Source organism: Halichoerus grypus, chromosome 10 (assembly GCF_964656455.1).
Source record: "Halichoerus grypus chromosome 10, mHalGry1.hap1.1, whole genome shotgun sequence".
Classification (NCBI taxonomy): domain Eukaryota; kingdom Metazoa; phylum Chordata; class Mammalia; order Carnivora; family Phocidae; genus Halichoerus; species Halichoerus grypus.
Window position 1 is genome coordinate 51940938 of NC_135721.1, and position 23070 is coordinate 51964007.

Here is a 23070-nt window from a genome sequence, read left to right on the forward strand (position 1 = left end):
TTTGAGGCACCCAATACACTTCACAATTAAGTGTGAAGTACTGAGATCTGAAGTGCAAGGGCAAGAGGTGTTTAGTGATTGGAAGAGAGATTGACCTGCCGTATGAAAGTGTAAAACAGACCTTCCGTGATCTGAAGTCTACTGGACCAGCCTCCACTGAGCATTCGGAAGCACAGGCCTGTACTCCCACTACCTAAATTCTTCATCTCTCTTGAGACTGGTGCCCGCCCAGTCACACTTCATATTGCCATTGCCTGAGATGTCACCCTCTTGTTAGCCCATATCCAATCCTTTGTGAAGTCTTAACAAGCTCTTGTAAGAGGACTCATTTGGTTATGAGTAAAGAAAAATCCTACTCTCTTGCACTGAAGCACAAAAGCAGATTTATTGGATAGTGTCACTGGAAAGGCGGGGTGGATCTGGCAAACCTCAGGAAATGCTGGATCCAGCTTACATGCTCATTCCTCTAGAGGGTCCCAGATTCTGGCACATCAGACACTATTTGCTCCCCACAGTCTCCGGGAAGACTCAGTCCTTCTAGAAACGTAAGGTATGAGATAAGGAACTTAAAGAGTGCTTTCAGGCACCCTTTTTCTAGGAGCATGGAGTGACCAGGAATCTCTGCAAGCTTGGGAAACGCTGTTTGCATTTTTCTCCCTCCTGAATATCTGGACATGTCTCTAGGCCTGTTCAAAGGCTCAGCAGCCTGTGGGCGTCTCTTCAGCTCTTGCCTCATCACTGCCTCCTGGGGTCTCCAAAGCCAGCAGGGAGCCTGAGGATCCATGTCGAACCATGAGCTCCAGACTTCTCTACTGATGTCCCTTCCTGCGTTTCCCTAATGAATAAACTGGTTCTATTCTAAGGGTGCCAGAGTGCATGATATATGTCTGCGTGGCACCAGGATTCCAGTGATCCAGATGAACCCCAAAAATGTCTCCTGGGTATCCCCAGGGGCAGCCAATCTGCAGTCTATCTGTTAGCTTATTTCTTCAACTTCAGGGTCCCTTAGTGTTCCCCACCACCCCGAATGACACAGGCATTTCAGAAAGTCCTCAGGAGTTTTGCTCATGTTTTTGGGAACAGATCCATTCACGTCTTCTGCCAGGTCTAGTTGGATGTCTGCCATGGCTGTTGTGCCCCCTTCTTGGGGCCAGTGTGCCTGGCTTCATGAGCTCCTCCCCAGTCACCCCAAAGTTCCAGACCCTCAATGTACTACAGGGCTCAGTGCCTGGAGGGGGTGAGCCTGAAACACCACCATGATGTCCACTGTCTCATCCTTTGCTGTACCATCTCCTTTTCAAGTTTCTTCTCCAGGTACCCCCATTCCCCTCTCCCCACGTGAACACCACCCGCCCTACTATTCCAGGCTTCTATACTCACTCCTTGCCATTTTAACGGGTGACCAGCCAGGCACAAAGAGACCTCCAGAATCAGAGTTGGTTGGTGACCACCAGTGCTGGGATCCAGATGTCCTCATTCTCTGCTTTTCCCCTTTACAACCAATTAACACTTTCTCGGCAAAAATAGTATCCGAGAGTACTGTTGATTTAAAATGTTAAAAAAAAGGCACCTAGCCAATATAGCAAGGATTTTAGTTTTGATTCTAATTTGGGAACCGCGGGGGGCGGTGGAATAATACTGAAGGGCTATTTGCATGAGGGCCCAAAGGAATGTCACTTAGGGTGAGAGGGAAAGGGCAGCTTTGAGCTCAGGGGTTACTGAGCGGCAGAGCTTTATTCCGCGAGGGCCTTGGCCAGGGGCCATGCTAGAGGGCAGAACTGAGTACTGGGAAGAGAGGGAGTGCAATGCTCAGAGAAAGGGTCACCTTATGTCACTGACTGGCCCAGACTCCCTCGGATTTGTTGAACTAATTGGTTTGAACTTGCCCGGGTCCACAGTATCCACAATTCTGCAGATGGGGTTGAACCAGAAAAGTGCTATTTTGTGCTGTTATGTGACCCTCTCGTACCACCCCCGGGGAGGTGTGACGGGGGTTGGGGGGAAGCACAGTCTCGCTCGAGAGGACCCAATAAAGCTCCCTGGGGGAAACCGGAATGGTGCCCAGGGCGAAGACAGTGGCCGTGACGGCCAGAGGCCACCAGGGGGCAGTGCCTCCCCGGCCAATCTCAGAGCGGGCACAGTCCCACAGCAGTCGGGAGGAAGGAGACAAATGCGGCCACCAGGCAAGGCCCTTTCTCCCTCTTTCTGTCCTTTCCCTCCCTGCGGGGCGCAGCACGCCGGCCGTACCGGGGCGCGGCGCGTCCGGAGCCCGGGCTGGAGCGGAAGCGCAGGGCCGCCCCGGGGAGGCAGGAGCGCTGCGGACCGGGGCGCCCTCGGAGCCCTCGTCACCTCTCGCTGCGCGCGCGCACCGCGGCCTCCCTCCGCGCCTCCCGGAAAACTGGGGAGCAGCCTCCGGGCGTCAGGCGCTTCTCAGGCCCTGTGGGCGCCGGCCGGCCGGGATTGGGGTCCAGGAAGGGAGGGGCAGAGGTCCCCCCGCGGCTCCTCCCACGCGGCCGCCGCCGCCGCCGCCACCACCTGTGCCCGGAGCCCCAGACGCACCCGGCGGAGCGGAAGGTGCTGAGGCGGCCCAGACCTGCCTCCGGGAGGGCGGCTGACGGGGCCTCCAGGCTGGCCACAGACTTTTGTCTCCCGCACCCCCGGGTGTGGCCGGGACAGCCGGCAATGTGGCCGAGCCACAGAAGCCGCAGAGGCGCGCAGTCACCACAAGGGGGCGTGTGGAGACTCCAAAGGGCCAGTGGTCGCAGGGACCGGCGCTTCCTGGCGGCCCCAACCCGCCGCAGTGACAGGGCGAGCACGGTGCTGCTTTGGAGCAGCTCCCTACCCCCTCCTGGCTCGGAAAACCCCCCCGAGTGCCCTGAACACAGAGAGAGTCGCCTGCGAGATGCGGCCGTCCTGCCGCAGGGTCAGGGCAGGGGTGAACGAGCTGGTGTCCGCAGGGCACGGGCCCCTCGGCTGAGAGCTGCGTTTCTCTCTGTCCTTTAGATTTCTGTGGTTTCTTTCCGACTCCTTGACTGGATCCAGGAAATGGCTGTGGCCTGGGTGAGCGGGGCCTGGAGTCCTGGCTTGCTGGGGAAAGAGGAGCCGCGGAGAAGTGGGCTCCGGCTGCTGGGTGACCGCTCAGGTGCGTGTGTAAAATTACGCGCTGCATTTACACGCGACACGCCCTCCTACAGTTGTGCAAAGCCCCATGCCTTCTCCCTTTCCTGCCTTTTGCTGGCTAAAGCCCATCTCGTGCCCACCATTTTAAATCCTTAGGAAGCTGGTTTTGAGAAGAGAATTCGGGAAGCTGACACAACTACCTCTCGCAGCCGGAAGGTTGCGCTTTTGCCATTTGATCGTAAATTGCAGTTTTCTGGGGCTTTCTAGTTCAGGTGTTGAAAGCAAGAAAGTGAAATTTAACTGTAAATATCTTTCTCCTTAAAATTGTCTTCTTATGCCTGTTTTCTCCTTGGCTGCTACCCCTTTGGCACAAGGAACACAGTCAGCCAGGCTGGGCGGATGTGTCAGTGCACAGCCCAGTGGGGACCAGAAAAGAAGGTTGGTGTCCCCAAGGCAAGCGCGCCGTCTGCCTCAGGACCCTGGGCTGTGGTGTGACCAGGGCACCGTTGTCTTATGAACTGAGAAAAGGAGGCAACACTGAAAAAGAACAAAGGCCTTTATTTGGGTTCTCGGGATTGCAGTTTGGGCGGAGCACAGATTCTGAGGTAACCAGAATCCTGTGTGAGGAAAGCAAGGATTTTTTTATGAGAAAGAAGGAAGGGGGTAATTACATGATTTAGATAAAGAAGAGAAACAAAACCCCTTTTCATTTGGTGTGGACTGGTTGAGCTGCTTCTGATGGCGATCGTATTGATTATTTTATTGGTGCTATCAAATGAAACTATCCCTGGTATGTATTAATTAGCTTTACTGTCCTCATATGATCTAAATGCCAGTTGCTCTGCTGAAATTTTATGAGCAACTGCTTGTAAAACTATTGCCGCTTCTGGCCCAGTTGAAGAGTTCATTAGTTGGAAAAGAAAACGGAACTTCAAAATGGAGTCTCCTATGTCCAGAAGTTTATACAATTCCACAGTCTCTGGCTGGAGCTAAAATGAAGGTCCAAGGGGAGCAAGATTTCTGCCCTGATTTGGAAGTTGGGTCTGCTGATTCAAATGCTTGCTTCTTGCTCAGTGAGCAATGCCCCGGGGCAGAGAAGGGCGCTGTGTGGCCTCTGAGGCAGCCAGCTTGTGGGCTCATCTTTTTTTTTAAGGTTTATTTATTTATTTATTTGACAGAGAGAGACACAGCAAGAGGGGGAACACAAGCAGGGAGAGTGGGAGAGGGAGAAGCAGGCTTCCCACGGAGCAGGGAGCCAGACGCGGGGCTCCATCCCAGGACCCCGGGATCATGACCTGAGTTGAAGGCAGACGCCCAAGGACTGAGCCACCAGGCGCCCCGCTGTGGGCTCATCTTCATGGCGGGCTTGGAGTAGCTGGCTTGGTGGCGGTCTGGGGGAGAGCTGATCTGACTGAGAGGAGCTGGGCTAAGAGATGCAGGCAGGGAGTGCCAGCCACATCCATGTGTAGGTACAAATGGGTCAACCGTGCCTTGGCCTTGATCCCCAAAATGCCTGAGCCACTTGCCATTGTTTGACCGGTATTGTGTGACTTGAAGCAGTTTCCTACTTGAGTCAAACCACGTTCCAGTCAACTTCACAGCCCCCTGCCCACGCAGGGCCCCGGCCTCCACCCCCACGGCTAGCCTCAACTCTCCTGAGCCTCACTTGGCGCACTGTCGTAGAAGAGCCCGTCTCAGTGGTCCTGGCTCGGCCTCCACATCGCATCAGTATGAGGCTGCCCTGGCCTGGAAAACCGGACACGGCTGTCTTTCCTGCTATCCCCTGCAGAGGGGTGGGGAAGCTTTTCTCTTCGTGCCAGCAATGCAGCTGAAATCAGGCTGACATTTTGAAGAGGGCTGTACCGGAGGCCTGGACAAGCGGAGGGCAGTGAGATGCAGAGCGTCCTGCGTGTCCCCCCCACCAGATGTGGGGGCTCTTTAGGGCCACCAGCCCGTCTTCGGGAGCATCTCCCTGCAGCAATGTAATGGCCATCCTCTTTCCTCCCAAGGGTGGGCCCTGTCTATACTCACTGCACCCAGGCCTTCAAGCAGGAGAGAGAGTGGAGACTTGACTTCACCCCTGGGACAGAACTTACTTTGTCCCCAGGCCCAGAAAGAAGAGGAAATGCCTTTTCACTGCAGCTTGGGACTCAGATCCCCTCATTCCCTGTGCGAGGATCTGCCTTTCCCAGGACATCTGACAGAGAGGTTGCTCGTCCAGTTCTGGAGAGGGATAGCAGCCCCACTGGAAGGATGGCCCTATAAGGTGGGCACCGCAGGGCCGAGGTGCAACAACAGCCGCGTGGCCTGTATCCGTGTGTGGAGAATGGCACGAATCCAGCCCCTGAGCATCAGGGAAACTCACGTTTGCCCAGAACATCCACATTCAGGTTCCTGGTGGCTGCCCACTTCCCCTCGGGATCACGGATGGACCTTGGCTGCACACAGGTGGTTTTCTCAGAAAAAGGCGAATCTGCCTCAGGGCTGGATTTCAGTATGGACTCCTGCTTTGGACCCAAACTGCTTGGAGCCTTAGGATGTAGCTTCTCTGGAGCTTAAGGCCTCTAGGCTCAGGTCCCAGCTGGAGCACCACACGGGGTTCTTTGCTCATGTCTGTCCCCTTTTCCCCACACCAGCAATTTTAAAGCCCTCCATTCCCTTCAACCTCCTATGGTACCACTTGCTCTCTGTTCTTGGCAGCTACCCTAATTTCGGGAGAAAATAGAACCAGTAATGCACCTGCCTCAGGTTCCAACAACATAAGTACACTACACAACATAACGACGTAACTACACATAACTACACAGGAATAGCAGCTCCCGGCCTCTCCCCCCCTTTCTCCTGTCACACTGGAGGAGGCTTGCTGTCCTACCAAACCTGGCTCCCCCATATTCAGACCGATGGCTGTGTGGGAGGCAGCCTTTAAAAAGTCTTTGGTTCTGTCTTGTCCTCTCTTGCTCCTTGACTTACTTGCTCTCCTAGAAGCAGGCTGCCATGTTGTGAGCTGCCCCACGGAGAGGCTCATAAAGCAAGGAACAGATTTCCTCAGTCCAAGAGCCTGAGAGGAACTGAGTCCTGCCAGCAACCCTGTGAGTCAGCCTGGAAGCAAACCCTCCCTCAGTCAAGCCTTCAGATGAGACTGCAGCCCCAGCAGACACTTTGACTGAGAGCCTCTGAGCCAGAGGACCCAGGGAAGCCCATCCAGATTCCCAGCTCACAGGAACTGTGAAATAATCAGTGTTTAGAACTATAAACTGCTAAATTTTTGAGTAATTTATTAGACAGCTATAGATAACTAATACAGGGGCTCTCAGGCTTGTCAATTTTTCAGCCCTGAAAATTTTGAAAAAATTTCGGGATCCACATAAGTTTGCCTCCTTTTTATTTTCCAAAATACATCTTGAAAAAAGACAACCCATTTTTACTTTCCTTAATATTTTTATAAAAGAAGGAGCACTTTTTCATTGTCATGATTTTTTTTTTTTTTAATCACAATCACAGTGTTGTTTGCCTACAATACAATTCATCCATTTATAATTTGAGGAATTTTGATGACTCTAAGTAATTGTATACTAACTTCCATCATTAGGATATGGAAGGGCTTCCTCATCCTAGAAAGTTTTCTCATGCTCCTTTACAGTCAGTCCCCTCCTCTCAACCTGGGCCTCACTCAACCTTTGATGTGCTTAAGAGGAAATACATTTGAATATAAAAAACTTAGGAAGGCTGTCATCTCAAAATAAAAGGTGACATTTAAACTGAATACATTTAAATTTGTAAACCAAACTTTAATCCATTCATACATGGCCTCATTTACTCCTAGACTGATGGCTTTTCTGCAGGCTGTTCTGCCATCTGTATTAGGAAGCTAGGCTGCTCTCACACAGTTCCTGATGCAGGGGCTTAACTAAGACAGAAGAGTTTTTACTCCCTCACATTCTGTTGCAGAGGTAGGTGGGCAAGTTAGGGCAGGTGGAGGCCCCACTCTACAAGGTCAGGGTCACCCAGGAACCCAGGCCAGGGGGCCAATTTGCCAATCTCTGTGAGTGATGTCCTTCTTGGGTCCAAAGTAGCTGCTGCAATTTCCCAGCAAATAGGAAGGGAGAGAATGTGCAGAGCAAGTGTCTTTAAGGAAAAAACCCTGAAATGTCACTTGTAAGTTTGGGTAGTAAAGCATTGGCTCAAATAAGTCAGATGATTACACCTAGCTGTATGGGAGGCTGGGAAACATGACCGTCCTGGGAAACCAGTGCCCAGTTAAAAGCTGGAGGATTCTGTTACTAACCAGAAAAAGGAGACAGCAGGATCCTTTTTCTTCTAAACTGTCAACCTCTGCCTGTCTTCGGTTCCAACCATCAGCATTTCAAGTGTTTCTCATCTTTAAAAATACCTCCTTGGACTCCTCACACTCTATCCCTTTCCTCCTAGTCTGTCCTCGACCTGGCATACCTCTGAGACCCCGGGGTCTCATTTTTGTTGAATTCATGCTTCCCAGTGCTTCCCTTACTGGATGTTTCTTTAGCTTCTAACTTACTGATGTTCTTTCCTTCATTCATTTGCTATCATAACTTCATATTTATTTGTTTTCTATTTTTTAAAATTTTAATTCCAGGAGAGTTAACACATAATGTTAGAATAGTTTCATGTGTACAATGTAGTGATTCAACACCTCTATACATGACTCAGTGCTCATCACAGTAAGTGTACTCTTAATCCCCACCCTGCCCTCCACCTCCCCTCTGGTAACCATCAGTTTGTTCTCTAGATTTAAGAGTCTCTTTATTTTTCTTTTGTTTTGTTTCTTAAATTCCACATATGAGTGAAATCATATAGTATTTGTCTTTCTCTGACCGGCTTATTTCACTTAGCATTATACTCTCTAGATCTGTCCATGTTGTTGTAAATGACAAGATTTCCTTCTTTTTTTAATGGCTGAATAATATTCCATTGTGTGTATATATACAAATGTATGTATACACACACACACACAATCTTCTTTATCCATTCATCTATCAATGGACACTTGGGCTGCTTCTATAGTTGGCTACTGTAGATAAGGCTGCAATAAACTTGGGGGTACATATATCCTTTCAAATTAGTGTTTACATATTCTTTAGGTAAATACCCAATAGTGTGATTACTGGATCATATGGTAATTGTATTTTTAATTTTTTAAGGAACCTCCATACTGTTTTTCATTGTGGATTCACCAGTTTGCATTCCCACCAATAGTGTATAAGTGTTCCTTTTTCTCCACATCCTCATCAACACTTATTGTTTCCTGTATTTTTTATTTTAGCCATTCTGACAGGTGTAAGGTGATATCTCATTGTGTGTTTGTGCTTTTTTAAAAGATTTATTTGAGAGAGAGAGCGAGTGAGCACACGTGTGTGTGCTTGAGCAGGTGTAGGGGCAGAGGGAGAGGGAGAAAGAGAATTTCAAGCAGACTCCCTGCTGAGCGTGGAGCCCAATGCAGGGCTTATTCTCACAACCCTGAGATCATGACCTGAGCTGAAATCAAGAGTCAGACACTGAACCGACTAAGCCACCCAGGCGCCGTGTGTGTGTGTGTGTTTAAGATTTTATTTTATCAAAGATTTTATTTATTTATTTGACAGAGAGAGTGCAAGAGCACAAGCAAGGGGAGTGGCAGGGAGAGGGAGAGGGAGAAGCAGGCTCCCCGCTGAGCAGAGAGCTGGATGTGGGGCTCAATCCCAGGACCCTGGGATCATGACCTGAGCCAAAGGCAGACGCTTAACCAACTGAGCCACCCAGGCGCCCCAAGATTTTATTTTTAAGTAATCTCTACACTCACCATGAGGCTCAAACTTCCAATCCCGCAATCAAGAGTTGCATGCTCTACTGACTGAGCCAGCCAGATGGCCCTCATTGTGGTTTTGATTTGCATTTCCCTGATGATGAGTGATGTTGAGCATCTTTTCATATGTCTATTGGCCATCTATATGTCTTCTTTGGAAAAATGTCTATTCATGTCTTCTTTCCATTTTTTTTTTTTTAAAGATTTTTTATTTATTTATTTGAGAGAGAGAGAATGAGAGAGAGCAAGCACATGAGAGGGGGTAGGGTCAGAGGGAGAAGCAGACTCCCTGCCGAGCAGGGAGCCCGATGCGGGACTCGATCCAGGGACTCCAGGATCATGACCTGAGCCGAAGGCAGTCGCTTAACCAACTGAGCCACCCAGGCGCCCTTCTTTCCATTTTTAATTGGATTATTTGTATTTTTTTGTGTTGAGTTGTATAAATTCTTTATATATTCTGGATATTAACCCCTTATCAAATATGTCATTTGCAAATATCTTCTCCCATACAGTGGTTGTCTTTTCGTTTTGTTGATTGTTTCCTTTGCTGTGCAGAAGCTTTTTATTTTGATATAGTCCCAATAGTTTATTTTTGCTTTTGTTTCCCTTGCCTCAGGAGATGTGTCTAGAAAGATGTTGCTACAGCTGATGTCAGAGAAATGACTGCCTGTGCTCTCTTCTAGGATGTTTATGGTTTCAGGTCTCACATTTACATCCTCAGTCCATTTTGAATTTATTTTGTGTATGATGGAAGAAAGTGGTCTAGTTTCATGCTTTTGCGTGTAGCTGTCCAGTTTTCCCATCATCATTTGTTGAAGAGACTTCTTCCCATTGCATATTCTTGTCTCCTTTGTCAAAGACTAATGGACCAAGTAAGTGTGGGTTTATTTCTTCATAACCTCATGTTTAAAACATTCATTTAATCACTCCTCATTAGTCCCTGCTCTAGGTGACTCCTGCTGCCTTTTGTCATCTCCCAGCAAGTCCCAGGGCACCCCTCTCTGGTCTTCTTTCATCTGCACACTCACCTGAGTGGATCCACTCCCAGGATAGGTCAGTTAGGATTGTGTTTGGCTGCATGTGATAGTAACCCAACAAATGGTGGCTGACAGAAACAGAGGGCTTATCTTTCTCAGGGAACAGGGAGTGTGGGGGCAGGCCATCAGTCCAGGGCTGACTTTTACACACCTGCTTTGCTAGCCTTCATGCATGGCTCTTTTCTCTCTGGCACAATAGGCTGCCACGTCTTCAGGCATCACATCTGCCTTCCAGGTCGGACAAAGAAGACGGGAAAGTGGCAAAAGGAAGATGCTGGCTGAATGTGTTACATTTCATCAAAGCTGTCTTTTTCTGATTCCCCCCAGAACTCGTGTTTCAGAACCAGGTCCGCAGCCTCTTCTAGCTACGAGAGTGTCATGGGAAGTGAGAAGTCTAGCCAGGCACAATGCAGACCTGAAAAACAAATCAAAACAAAACAACAAACTAGCAGTATTAATAAGAAAGAGAAGAGATGAATACTGGGTGGGAAAGTCGCAGTGGGCACCACTCATGATGTTAGCACCTATCTGCTGACAATTCAGAAATTCATATTTTCTATACAAATGCCCAAGGAGCACATGAAACAATCACTCATCATCAGGGAAATGAACATCGAAACCACACGGAGATACCACCTCACACCCATTAGGATGGCTACAGTGAAAAACAACAGACACAAGTGTTGGTGAGGATGTGGAGAAACTGGAACCTTTGTGCCTTGCTGATGGGAATGCAAAATGGTGCAGCTATTATGGAAAGTAATATGGCAGTTCCTTAAAAAGTTAAGTGAATGATTACCATATGATCCAGCAATTACTTGTCTAGGTATACACCCAAAGGAATTGAAAACAGGGACTCAAATAGATATTTGTACAACCATATTTATAGTGGCATTATTCACAGTTGCCAAAAGATAGAAGCAATCCAGATGTCCATCGACAGATGCATGGATAATCAAAATGTTGTATACAGTTGGCCCTTGAACAACATGGGTTTGAAATTAGTGGGTCTGCTTGTATGCAGTTTAAAAAATAAATATGGTACAGTATGGTAAACGTAGTTTCTCCGACGATTGTCTTAATACTTTTTTCTCTAGCTTACTTTATTGTAGGAATACAGTATATAATACATATACAAAATATATGTTAATTGATTGTTCATGTTATCAGTAAGCCTTCTGGCCACCAGTAGACTATTAATAGTTAAGTTTTTTGGGGGTAAAAGTTATGTGCAGATTAAAAAAAAAATTTTTTTTTTAAAGATTTTATTTATTTGACAGAGAGAGAGATAGCGAGAGCAGGAACACAAGCAGGGGGAGTGGGAGAGGGAGAAGCAGGCTTCCCGCCAAGCAGGGAACCCGATGCAGGGCTCGATCCCAGGACCCTGGGATCATGACCTGAGCCGAAGGCAGACACTTAACGACTGAGCCACTCAGTCGCCCCCCCAAAAACATTTTTTTGAAAGTAGGCTCCACATCCAGATGAAGCCCAGTGCAGGGCTTGAACTCACAATGCTGAGATCAAGACCTGAGCTGAGATCAAGAGTCAGATGCTTAACTGACTGGGCCACCCAGGCACCCCTATATGTGGATTTTCTTTTTACTGTGCTGAGGGTCGGCACCCCAACCCCCAGTGTGTTCAAGGGTCAACAGTATATGTACAATAGAATAGTAATAAATCTTGAAAAGGAATGAAGTTCTCATCATGCTACAACAGGCATGAAACTTGAAAATATTATGCTAAGTGAAAGAAAGACATAAAAGGACAAATGTTGTATGAGGCCACCTATATGAGGATCCTAGAATAGGCAAATGCATACAGACACGGGGGAGACTAGGGCTGGGCAGTTACTAAGGTAGTGACTAAGGGCTGGGGAGGCAGAGGGCTGGGGAGTTATCACTTAGTGGACACAGAGTTCGCTTTTACAAGATGAAAAGAGTTGTGCAGATGGATGATGGTGGTGTTTGCACAACAGTGTGAATGTGCTTACTGCTACTGAATTGTCCTCTAAAAAATGGTTAAAAGGGTAAATTTTGTGTTATGTATATATTACCACAATGAAAAAAGTCCTTATCTGCAGTATTGAACTCCCATGATTTCAAGACCCATTTATTCAGGTGCTAGTCATTTTAATTTGGAGATCTCACCTCCAAAATCTGCTCAGAACTGAACTCATGACGTCCCACACTGTGCTCTAAATTTAGCCCTCTGAGAACACACTCACAAGCTTAGTCACTGGCCTGCAAAGCTTTGCACGCCAGGACGGGAGGGACAGGAGCTCCGAGCTCCCTGCCACGAGGGAATGGGAGGGTCTGGACAGGCTCCAGCCTCAGCCTCAGGCTCATGGGAACTAACCTCCTCTATGGCCCTTGGCTCCTTCAGGCCAGCCCAGATTACCTCCCCTCCAACAAACATACAAACAAACAACTGCTTCCTCTTTTCCTTCTGGTGAGTTCCTCTTTGGAGCCCTTGGTGTCTTTTCCCAATTTGATCTTCAGAGAAGACCATCCATCCTGTCCTTGTTGCCAGGTTTGGGACAAGCAGCTGGGCTCTTCTTTGGCATGCAGCACTCCCTTTTTCCAGAATGCTGCCTGTCACAGAATGTCAGAGAGAAGAAAGCCTTGTCAAGCCTCCCCGAGTTCTGGCACACCCTTTCCTCAGGACCAGGGGTTTACCTGGGATGTGATGGATCAGCCAGTGTCCGTCCTGGTCCGCTCTCATGCCCGCACCTGCTGTGAGACTTGTTGAATAACCCTAGCCTGAGTCTGCAGGTCGCTGCTCTGTGCATCTGTGCAAAGAGGTCATCCACTGCCTCCTATGAGAAGGAGGGTTTTCTCCAAAGGGACTTGCAGTGTCTGCCTAAATATGGAAGAGTCAGTCGGCATAATGTGAAGCTTCCCGCATCCCCTATCCCATTTCTCCACACACAAATTAATTCTCAAGTTGAGCCATCTGAAAGCCGCGTTCTAAATTTACTGGGAGACGTGCTAGTTAACAGTGAGTTTGGGAGAAAAGATTTAGCTTCGGGGATCATTTCTGGTTGTATCTGGTATGGGCAACAGCTCAGGCACATATACAATTTCATTAATAACCACCGAAGGCCAGATCGGAGAGTGGATTTGTTATCTGTTGCTGTGTAATAAATGACCCCAAAATTTAGTAGCTCAAAACAACAATATTTATTATCTCACAGTTTTTATGGGTCAAGAATGGCTTGACTGGGTCCTCAGGCTCAGGGTCCCACAAGCTTCAATCAAGGTCCCACCGGGGCTAGCGGCATCTCTAGGCTCAGTTGGGCAGGGTCCTCTTCCAAGTGTACTCAGTGGTGGTTGGCAGGATTCAGCTCATTGATGGCAGTCGGCCAGAGGCCACCATCAGTTTCTTGCCACGTGGCCCTCCCCATGGGGCAGCTCACAGCGTGGCAGCTGGCTTCATCGGAGCAAGCAAGCTAGAGGAGCCAGAGAAAGTGTGAGCAAGACAAAATACCATCTTATAATCTCAGAAGTGACATCCCATCACTTTCGACTATTTTCTCCTAATGAGAAGTATGAAACCAGGGGACGCCTGGGTGGCTCAGTCAGTTAAGGTCAAGATCCCAGGGTCCTGGGATCAAGTCCTGCATCAGGCTCCTTGCTCAGCAGGGAGCCTGCTACTCCCTCTGCCTGCCGCTCCCCCTGCTTGTGCTCTCTCTCTGACAAATAAATAAAATCTTTAAAAAAAGTGTGAAACCAGGTCTAGCCCACATTTGAGTGGAGGGGCTACACCCCTCCAGGAGGTGGGGGTTCTTAGGGAGCCATTTTAGAAGCCACCCACCACAGAGCTCTCTTCCGGCTCAGGATGTTTCATCTTGCAGGGAACTTTGATGGATCAGTGAAACCAATGAAAGATTAGGTGGATAAATAAGCTGACAAATCTTTGAGCAGCTCTCCCCGGTTCTCTGCAGCTGTCTCTCCTACTAACATTGATGTTTTTAAGCACAGATGGTGAAGTTGCAGAGAACTGGAAGGACAAGGTTTCCTCCTTGGACTTTGAAGAAGGAGAGAGCGCTTGTTCTCAAGCTGACTTTCCTCTCCTTGTCTGACTAGCTCCCCGTGGTTTGGCTTTGCTCTGTGGTTTGTTCGCATGGCTGGGCAGGGAGATGGCTTAACCCGCCCAGGCTCCTAGGCAGCATGCAGCCCTGGCAGGGCTGATTTCAAAGTGAATCATCAGTCAGAATAAGCCATCACCAACGTAATGAGCAGAAACCCATGTCTTTGCTACAGATGCACTATGATAGATCATACTCTATGTTTTTGCATGAGCTGTTCCCCATCTGAAATGCCCTCCCCACCTTGCCCATCCATCCTTCCAGGTGCTCCTTCATGAACCTTCCCAATGATTCCTGTCCGCACAGCGCCTTCCATTTCTTCTCTGCAGTTGCAGGGCAGCTCATGTCCGTGCCACCTGGTTTAGTTCCTGGTTACATCCTGCCTCGTGAGGTTCTTTATTTTCCACGTGTGGGCCCTCCTGCCCTGCCTCCAATGAGAGGCCAACTTCTCCAGGGCAAGAACTGCTGTCTGATTTCCTCACCGATACCCAGCCCAGGGCGGAGCTCACTGATATTTGAGGGCAGAGGCCCAGTCAGGTCTCATATTTCGAGCCTCCCCAAGCTCCTTGCGCTGTACCTGCCCGCGGCAAGCTTTCCCTGAACTAGTGGAAATTGGATGTGTCTGTGGCATCTGCAGGGACGGCGCCTGTTACGGAGGAGGATGAGGGACAGGACTGTGGCCTCTCCCTCAGGCAGCAGTGCTGTGGGCAGAACTCGCTTCCACTCACATCCCACTCTGCTCCTTTCACGTGTCCTGGTCCACAGGGTCCCTGTGATGCCGGCATTCACAGGGCATCTCGGTCAGGCCTGCTGTCCTGGGGGCCCTGGGGTGCATTGCCCACGTGGTGATGCCCGGCCTGGGGAAATCTCTCCGGCTGGGAAAGGAAATCTGAATCTTTACTTCTGGGCAAGCAACTCCCAACATTCCTGCCTTTTGGAAAGGGTGGTTGTTTTTCTGCTTTGAAGGCAGTCGAAGGGAAATGTGGGAGGCGCGGCCTGGGGGCTGGATGGGGCGGTCCGGGTGCAGTGCTGCGGACGCGGGAGTTGGCCTCTTGCAAGTTTCATCCTGTGGATTCTCTCTCCAGCTGTGCAGGTCCAACTCAGGGGACAAGGCCTAAAGTGTCCTGGTGCCTCGGTTTGCCGCCGGGAACGGGAGGCTCTGTGGTCCTTCTGGTGGAACTGGGGCTCCCGTGACTGTGACTGGTAGCGGGGGGGTGGGCTGGTCCAAGTATTCCTCACGTTCTCCTGGGCGCGGCACCTACAACCAGCGTTTACTGGGCACCCACTGTGCTCCCGGCTTTGGGAGGGTGGACACTGAAAACACACAGTCCAGGATGGTGGGCCTTGCCCTGGAGGAGCCCTCGCAGCCTGAGGGGAGGAGGAGAGGGTGACATCAGAGCTTTGCATCTCTTGCTGTGGGGGCTTGGGGCCTTGAGGAGGGGCCACCTCTGGCAGGAGGCAGCAGGGAAAGCCAGAGGAGGCCACGCTTAAGCTGGGTCTTGGCAAGTAGGAATTTGTTGCCTGGAGCCGAGGATTTTTGACAGAGAAAATGGACTGTGTGTAAAAGCCCAGGGGCCTGACATTGCGCAGTGCGTTTGGGGATGCAGAGTGGGTTTGGCCGGGCTATCGTGTGAGGCTTTCAAGCAGGAGGGAAACATTCAGGCTTGTGTTTTGGAACGATCACTGTGTCTGGTGTGGAGGGAGGGCCGGGGGGCGGGAGAGCAGTGGGCACGCCTGTAGATGCTCTGGAGCGACGCTGTGAGAGGATCGGGGGAGCAGGAGGCCATGCAGGAGATGTGAGGGGAGAGCGGCCAGGGTTGCTGCTGGCTGTTTCGTGTGCATGCGTGTGCACCTGTGCACGTAGGAGTGCGTGCGAGTGCACACGCGTGAGCGCATGTGCCTGCACGTGTGTGCACGCGGGTGTGAGTGCGTGCACGTGTGCGAGCATGCGTGGGGACTGTGCGAGGGTATGAGAGAGAAGAGCTGGGGAGCCGACATTTAGTGACCTTCGTATTGTATGCTTAATTGTACGTTTGAGTAAACTGAGGCTCTGATATGTTAAACAACTTCCTTTCTTCATTCAATGAATATTTGATCACCTTCCATTTGGAGGGCATATTTTCTGTATTTTGCCACTTTTAGTCCTTCTGGAAACATTTTAAAGGAGTTACTATTATCTCCTTATTTTATAGATCGGGAAACTGAGGCTCAGAGAGATAAAAATCCCGATAAGATTGAGTGGGGCATCAGGTACTCTACATGGCGACCGTGACAAATGTCAGCTGGGACTCTTTCAGACACATGGGCTTCTCATTTTGGAAACCCCAAGTCGTTTCCCTCTCTCTCTCTTTTTAACAAGGGGGTAATCTGGGTGCCTTTCAGAGTCCTCCAAGGATATAGGCAGGAAGGACTGAGGGGACAGGTAAGGATTTCTTAAAACAGTAAGAAGTCTATCGGCACAGCGTCCTCCTTCCGGCACTTCCTCTAAGATGGAGGCGGGAGCAGCGAAGGGGCAGACCGGATATCCGGGCGGGGCGGAGCTGTGGGGATGGGGAGCCCCGACGCTGGCGTGTGTTAACACGGGGTTAAGTGGAAGAAGGAATGGTCGCAATACATGCCGTAAACGAGCCCTTCTCAATTTGACTGTGAATCTTGGCCACCCTGCTATCTTGTTAAAGTGCCGGCTGGGGCCTGAGATGCCGCGTTTCTAACGCACTCCCCGGGGCGGCCATACCACAGCGTCTGGACGGCGCCGTGAGCAGCAAAAGATTGTAAAGGAAAAGAAATCAAGGTGCCCGCGGTTAATGAAGAGGGAACATGGACAAGAGTCTGAGGGAGAAGAGAATGGGTTTTGTTTTGGATGTGTTGTCCTGGGGGCACTCACGTTTTTCCTGCGGGGAATGGCGTGATGACCAGTGGGGTTAGCGTTCAGTGAGAGGCCAGCAAGAGGTCAGCGAGAGGTCAGAGGTGAAGATGCAGATCTGGGTCAGCTCCACCTTGGAGGTTAGAGTGGGTGCCTTGTGGGAAATGAAATTGCTTAAGGGGAGAGAGAGAGAGAGAGAGAGTGAGAGAGTGAGAGTGAGTTTGTGAAGAGAAGAAAGAATAGGCACAGGATCTGAGACAAGACATTTAAGATGGTGGAAGAAAAGAGACCAGTGAAGCCTGACCAAGAGTGGTTAGAGTATTAGGAGAACAATCAGGTCGGGGGACAGAAACCAAGCGAGAAGAGTTGGGAGGAGAGGGAGTGCTGGGTCCTTCTCTCCCCTCCAGACCCTCCATGCCCACTCTCTCACAGTGCCCTGAGCCCTGGGAGGAGTGCCTGCCACACTGCAGCAACGGGCCCTGAGGAGGGCAGGCAGGGTGTTGGAGGGAAGGAGGAGAGCTGGAGAGTGTACTTGCCAGGCTCTCAGCCACCATCGAGGCCTCTGCTCCTGCTGGATGGCCCTCTCACACACAGCCGCTTGCTCTGGTAGCTCTTCTCTGTCACTGGCCCCGGGGTACTGCACCATTCCCTCTGACTAAAGGGACTACTGATAGAGGAGTGGGCTGGTTTGAGAAAGGCAACCAAGCTCGTGTACCGTCCATATCCTGTTTGGACCATCCCCAATATGGCAGGGATGGTCCGCAGCACCAGAGGTTGCCAGAGGAAGCCTGGAACCAGGACATAGCGTTTTGCAATTGAGAGCTTTCCTTGTATCTCCAGAGCCATTTCCCAAATATGATGGGCATAGTGAGTTGAGGGTTGAACGAGACTTGGGGAAGTGTAGACTACTCCTTCAGGAAGTTATGAAGAGACTGAGGGAAGCCAGGCCGTCGCCAGAGGGAATCCTGGAGTTGAGGAAGGGGAATGAAGGGCTGGAGACCCTGGAGCCCACTTACAGGCAGACAGGAAGGTGCTGTCAGAGAGGGAGAGATGGAAGATGGATGATGGGTGGAGGGGTCCTGGGCGTCCGAGGCCTCAGGATCAATACACGATGTGGAAGAGTCAGCTTTGTAAAGGAGGAAGCATATTTCCTCAGATGTGGAGGAAAGGATGGGTGGGTGATGAAACAGGGACTTTGTGGAGGGCAAGGGGCATCGGCAACCCCCCCCCCCCCAGGTGCTTTGATTTTTTTTACTGACAGAGGAGGCAGACCTCCAGCTGAAAGTAAAGGGGGAAGGGCTGGGGAGGAAGGTTAGTAAACACTGTTGTCAGGAGAGACACCAGAAACCTCTGGAGAGAAATGAAAGGAGAGGTAGCAGCCAGGGGGCCTTTTCCATGTTCTGTGGTCCCTGATCTCTTCACCGTGTGGGCACCCTTTATGCATTTGCCCATGCCTTCCCTTCTGACAGGGCTTCTGCCACAGCAGCCTGCAGTGGATGCCCTGTACTTGCGAGGGCTCTGTCCTTTGTGGGGCAATTACTTGTCTTTCAGAATTTCTCCTCCTTCCCCACTCTCTTCCAACATGGTATCTGCGTGCAGAGCGAAGCGCATGAGTCCTCCTCAGTTTGCTTCCTGGCTCTGGCTGACCTTAGGAAGCAGCCTCCTCCTCTCAGATCTATGGACATCTGTCTGCAATTCACTCAGCTCACCAGGGCACAACTCTGGCCCAGTCTGGAATTCCAGATGCAGGGCCTACCTCCCTCTTACCTTCTGGAACTCTCTTTTGAAAGGGAGAATCTGATTGGCTCAGCCTAGCCAGTGGGTTGGTTTCTCCCGGGCGAGGTCTCCACTCATGTTTCCATCAGCTCTGGCCCACCTGTGGGGTCAAGTGTTACAAACATGGGCCCACAGACTCACCCTTCAGCAGAAATTGTGGCTGGTGTATGAGCAAGTTTATATAAGAGGCTCTTAATGAGATTAACACCCTCAAAAGAATTTAGTGCATCAGGCTTTGGATTGATGTGAATGTAATTGTTTCAGGAAAATTCCTTTGGTTATTTCTCTGGGATGCTGAAATCTCCCTAAGGGATAGCAAGGAAGTAGCTAATGGCTCCCCAAAGATACTGCACCATGAGGTGGAACTCCTTAAGAGAAAATAAGTGAGTTTTCTCATCCTTCCTATTTTCTTTATGACTCCAGCAGACAGATCTGACTGGTGGGGATGTGTATTCAGTGGAGGAGGTGGTGGAAATTAAACCTGTGAGTGTTCACCACCGATGCCTGGCCAGAGCTCCAGTTCCCATAGACAGAGAAAGCTCAAGATCACAGGCCTGTCTGGGCCTCACAGCTCAGAGAAGAGGCTCCAATCTACTCTTTCTGAAATAGTGGTGAGGTTTGGAAAGAGGTTGGGATTTGGAGTTGGAGGGTCTCATCTGAGCCCTCACACTGCACCATAATTTCAGGTGAATTTTTATCTCACTGAGATGATAATTTTCAAGAGACAGCATCTCCGGATGGATAATACATTGGGTTAAATTCCCACTAAGGTGTGAATTGACAGATTACTCAAACTTTCCCTTGGAGCCAGTTTTGACTCTAAGGACAGTATTGAGCTTTGAAGAACAGGAGTGAAAGAAATACCACGAGAGGAAGACGTCAGTAAGGCTAAAGGCCAGGAGTTCTGTGAAGGAGATTTCTACACAGTTAGTCTGGGGCTGATTATTCTCAAGCCTGGGCGTATTGGTGTGGTGCCCACTGGGCTTTAAACATTCGTGTACATGTAGCAGAAAACCATCACTGGGAATGTTGGTAAGGGGTTTGTCTCTGTAATGGACTTCAAAACCTGGGGTCTGTTTTTCTTGACCTTCCTTTCCTGAGATACTTGCTGACTTTCCTCTTGACTTCCCACACCAATCCTGTTTGAAAGTGATCATTTAGAACACGGTCAGAGTACTTCGCTATGACCCTTTAGCCTGCTGACCCCTGAAGGTATGTGTTCCCTCCACAAAGAGCCAAGATCCCTGGTTTATTGCTATTTTTCTTTAAAAAATAAAAACACAAACTTGAGGAGCCTCTTTCCCAAAGCAACAATATAACAACAACAACAGCAACAACGAAGAGACCTGTCAGGTTTGTTTCTTAAGACGACAGTACTTCAGCAAGTGTCACATGCTCTGTGTTTCTTTTGTAAAAGATTCCTGACTTAATGTCTCCCCAAGGATTTTGTGAGGATGATCTCACCCTCTGAAACTGGCAGAGAAGAAGCATTCCGATTTCGTTCCAGCACAAGAACAGAAAGGTGGTTGTTAAGCAGAAATTGTCCAGTCAGTAATCAGACAAGCCCAGCCCCTTCTTCCCAAAAAGATTCTGGCCAAATTCTGAAGATACTTTTTGCAGGTAGGATCTATCCTAGATCCCAGCGTCATCTGCTTCTGGTCTCTATAAGAGGTTTTAAGGCCTGGTTGGTTTCTGGGCCTCTGTGAAGGAAAAGGGGACCCAGGAGGAGTGGGCTAATGTGGAATCCTTCCTACTACATAGAAATATGGGATAAAACAAAAACCAAATGAGTTCAGTTGCTGGAAATGAAGAGGGAATGGAAAAACATAGCCGGAAGTGGTGAGTGGTGCTGCAGAGAGCCAGGGGTGTGGGTGTGTCTGTCTCTGCTCTTATTAGGCTGGGGTAGGGCCCATGCAGAGATGAGAGTTAAGGCCTTGGGCCTGTGCCATGGAGAGGCCTGAACAAGAAAGCAAAAAAGGTGGGGCAACTGCAGGGCTGACCTCTCCATGAGAGGAGGACTAGGAAAAAAAAATCCATCCATTGAATCAGGAAGATGTCAGGAAAGTTTGCCTCTGCCTGGGTTCTGAGTAGAAAAAACAAAAGCCTTTTGAGAAAAAATGAAATCCCAACGTTATGCTTTGAGAGGTTCTGGAGACTGAATGTATCCTGCCTATGAGTTGTGGATATCCTAAATTAAGAAATGCACATAAAAATTATGTTACTGGTAGGATACATGCAGAAGCAGTTGGAAAATCACTCTGGTCATAGGAGAGCTTGATTTAGCTCAGTTGAAGATGAGCTTTCAGTAAAAAATGATAAAATACCTATTGAAAGATCCACTATAAACAAGAACTTAGACACACAACAAGCAGGAGGATCAGCAACTCCAAACTTGAGATCATAGAAATACAATCTGAAAGAGACCATTGATATAAGGATGTTTAAACGATTAAAGAGATAAAAGGAAAATGTAGAAGTCACAAAGAAAGAATAACACTAATGAGAAAGAATGGGCATAACGCTGATAATAAAACATATTTGAGTTCATGTTCAGTTTAAGAATCAGTAGCCTGGGGCTCTCGGGTGGCTCAGTTGGTTCAGCGTCTGCCTTTGGCTCCTGTCACGATCTCAGTGTTCTGGGATCGAGCCTCGTGTTGAGCCTTGCATCGGGTTCCATGCTCATCGAGGAGTCTGCTTGTCCTTCTCCTTCTCCCTCTGCTCCTCCCCACCAATTCCCCCATCCCCTCCCCCCCGCTCATGCTTGCTCTCTCTCTCTCTCAAAAAAAAAAAAAAAAAATTAGGCTTAAACTGAGGAAAATAGGTTGCCACCAGTCAACCAACAAATCAATAAAAACCCAACAACATCCTCTGAAACTCCACTCTCCCCACCACCAAAAGAACAAAACCAAAAAGTACAAAAAAAGTCCAAAAGTCAGAACTTGGAAAGAGAAAATGGGAGGCACACATCTTGTCCTGGCATATTTCAACGCACTGAAGCTTAGCATGGTTTATGTACTCTTGTAAAATGTGCTAGCTAGCATCAGGATTATCATGAGAATAGGAATGTAGACACTAAGCTTGGTTGCCTAGGACACCAAAATAATCTTTCTGTTATAAAGACATGATACTAGAAAGAACTGGAAATGCTGGACCAGCAGGGTTCCTGTGAGCAGCCCCATAAGAGCAAACAGTGGGAGAGAGTGAATGAAGAATCTGAGTGGAGTCATGAGATGGAAAAAAGTTATTTATTTATTTATTTTTATTTTAATTTTTTTAGTGTGTTTTTTAAAAATTGTACAATTGTTCAAGTCAAGCATACATAGTAGAGAACTTGGTACTGGACATGCCTGATAATCAGCCACCATCAGTATAATGAATCGTTGTTAGCTTTGCCTCCTCCACCTGCTCATGTTCCACCACAGTATTGCTAGAGACAGTAGAGTCCACTCTCTTGTTAGTACCCTGAGCTTGGTTGGGATTATTTTGGTTGTAGAAAAAAGCCAAAAGTGGGGGAGGAAAAAAAAAAACCTGTTATTGTTTGAGATGATATGATGGCCAACATGGATGATCCATGAGAATCTATAGGCAAAATATTAGAAATAATGAGAATTAAAAAAGGTTGCTGGGAACAAGATTTATATACAAAATCATCAGTAACAAAATCTAGAAAATTTAATTAAAAATACTATTTACAATAACAGCAGCAACAACAAAAAACTGTGAACCCATATAAATAAATATAATAAGAGTGTGCAAAACTGTTATGGAAAAATCAAAACAATTTATTGAAAGACATAAAATAAGACCAAAGTAGTTGGAGACAAAATACCATATTCATGGATAGAAAGACTTGGTAGCATAAAAGATGTCAGTTTTTTGTCTAAATTAAATTAAAGTTAATTCAATTCCAATGAAAATTCCCAAGAGAGTTTTTCATAGAACTTGACAAAATAGGTCTAAAAATTCAAACAAAACAGGGAAGTCCAAAAATATCCAAAAAATCTTAAATCATGATGATAATAAGAGGTTTGCCCTACCAAATTAAAAAAAAAATTATACAAAGCTATATAGTAATTTAAAAGTGTGATACTGGCATAAAGGTAGAGAAATCTACAATGAAACAGAATAGAGAGTGTAGAAACAGACTCATGTATATTAGGAATTTGGCTTATGTCTGATAGCATTACACAGCATCAGGGAAAGAATGGACTATTTAATAAATTGATTTTGGACAATAAACTATGAAAACAGATAAAATGGGATTCCTATCTCACCACACAGACAAACACACACTTCTAGCTGGATTAAAATATAAATGTAGAATTTGAAACTTTAAGATTTTAATAAGAAAATATAGAAAACATCTTTA

The 23070-nt window shown here is 48.3% G+C and overlaps 1 protein-coding gene across 11 annotated transcripts in view; it reads left to right on the top strand.

The window, feature by feature from the left end:
- The first annotated feature begins 1959 nt into the window (after nucleotides 1-1959).
- LOC118533304 (uncharacterized) overlaps nucleotides 1960-23070 on the top strand; it is a 187285-nt gene continuing 166174 nt past the window's right edge. For 3 of the 11 annotated variants that reach the window (XR_013441760.1, XR_013441755.1, XR_013441756.1), the window contains exons 1-2: nucleotides 1977-2183; nucleotides 3004-3142. Coding sequence is in view for 1 of the 11 variants with exons in the window: in XM_078056457.1 (XP_077912583.1) it covers nucleotides 2055-2183; nucleotides 3004-3142 (268 nt within the window). In the remaining 10 variants the exon portion in view is untranslated. Of the gene's footprint in view, nucleotides 2184-3003; nucleotides 3143-23070 lie in introns of all 11 variants that reach the window. The other 8 variants (XR_013441754.1, XR_013441758.1, XR_013441752.1 and 5 more) reach the window with 6 other exon arrangements.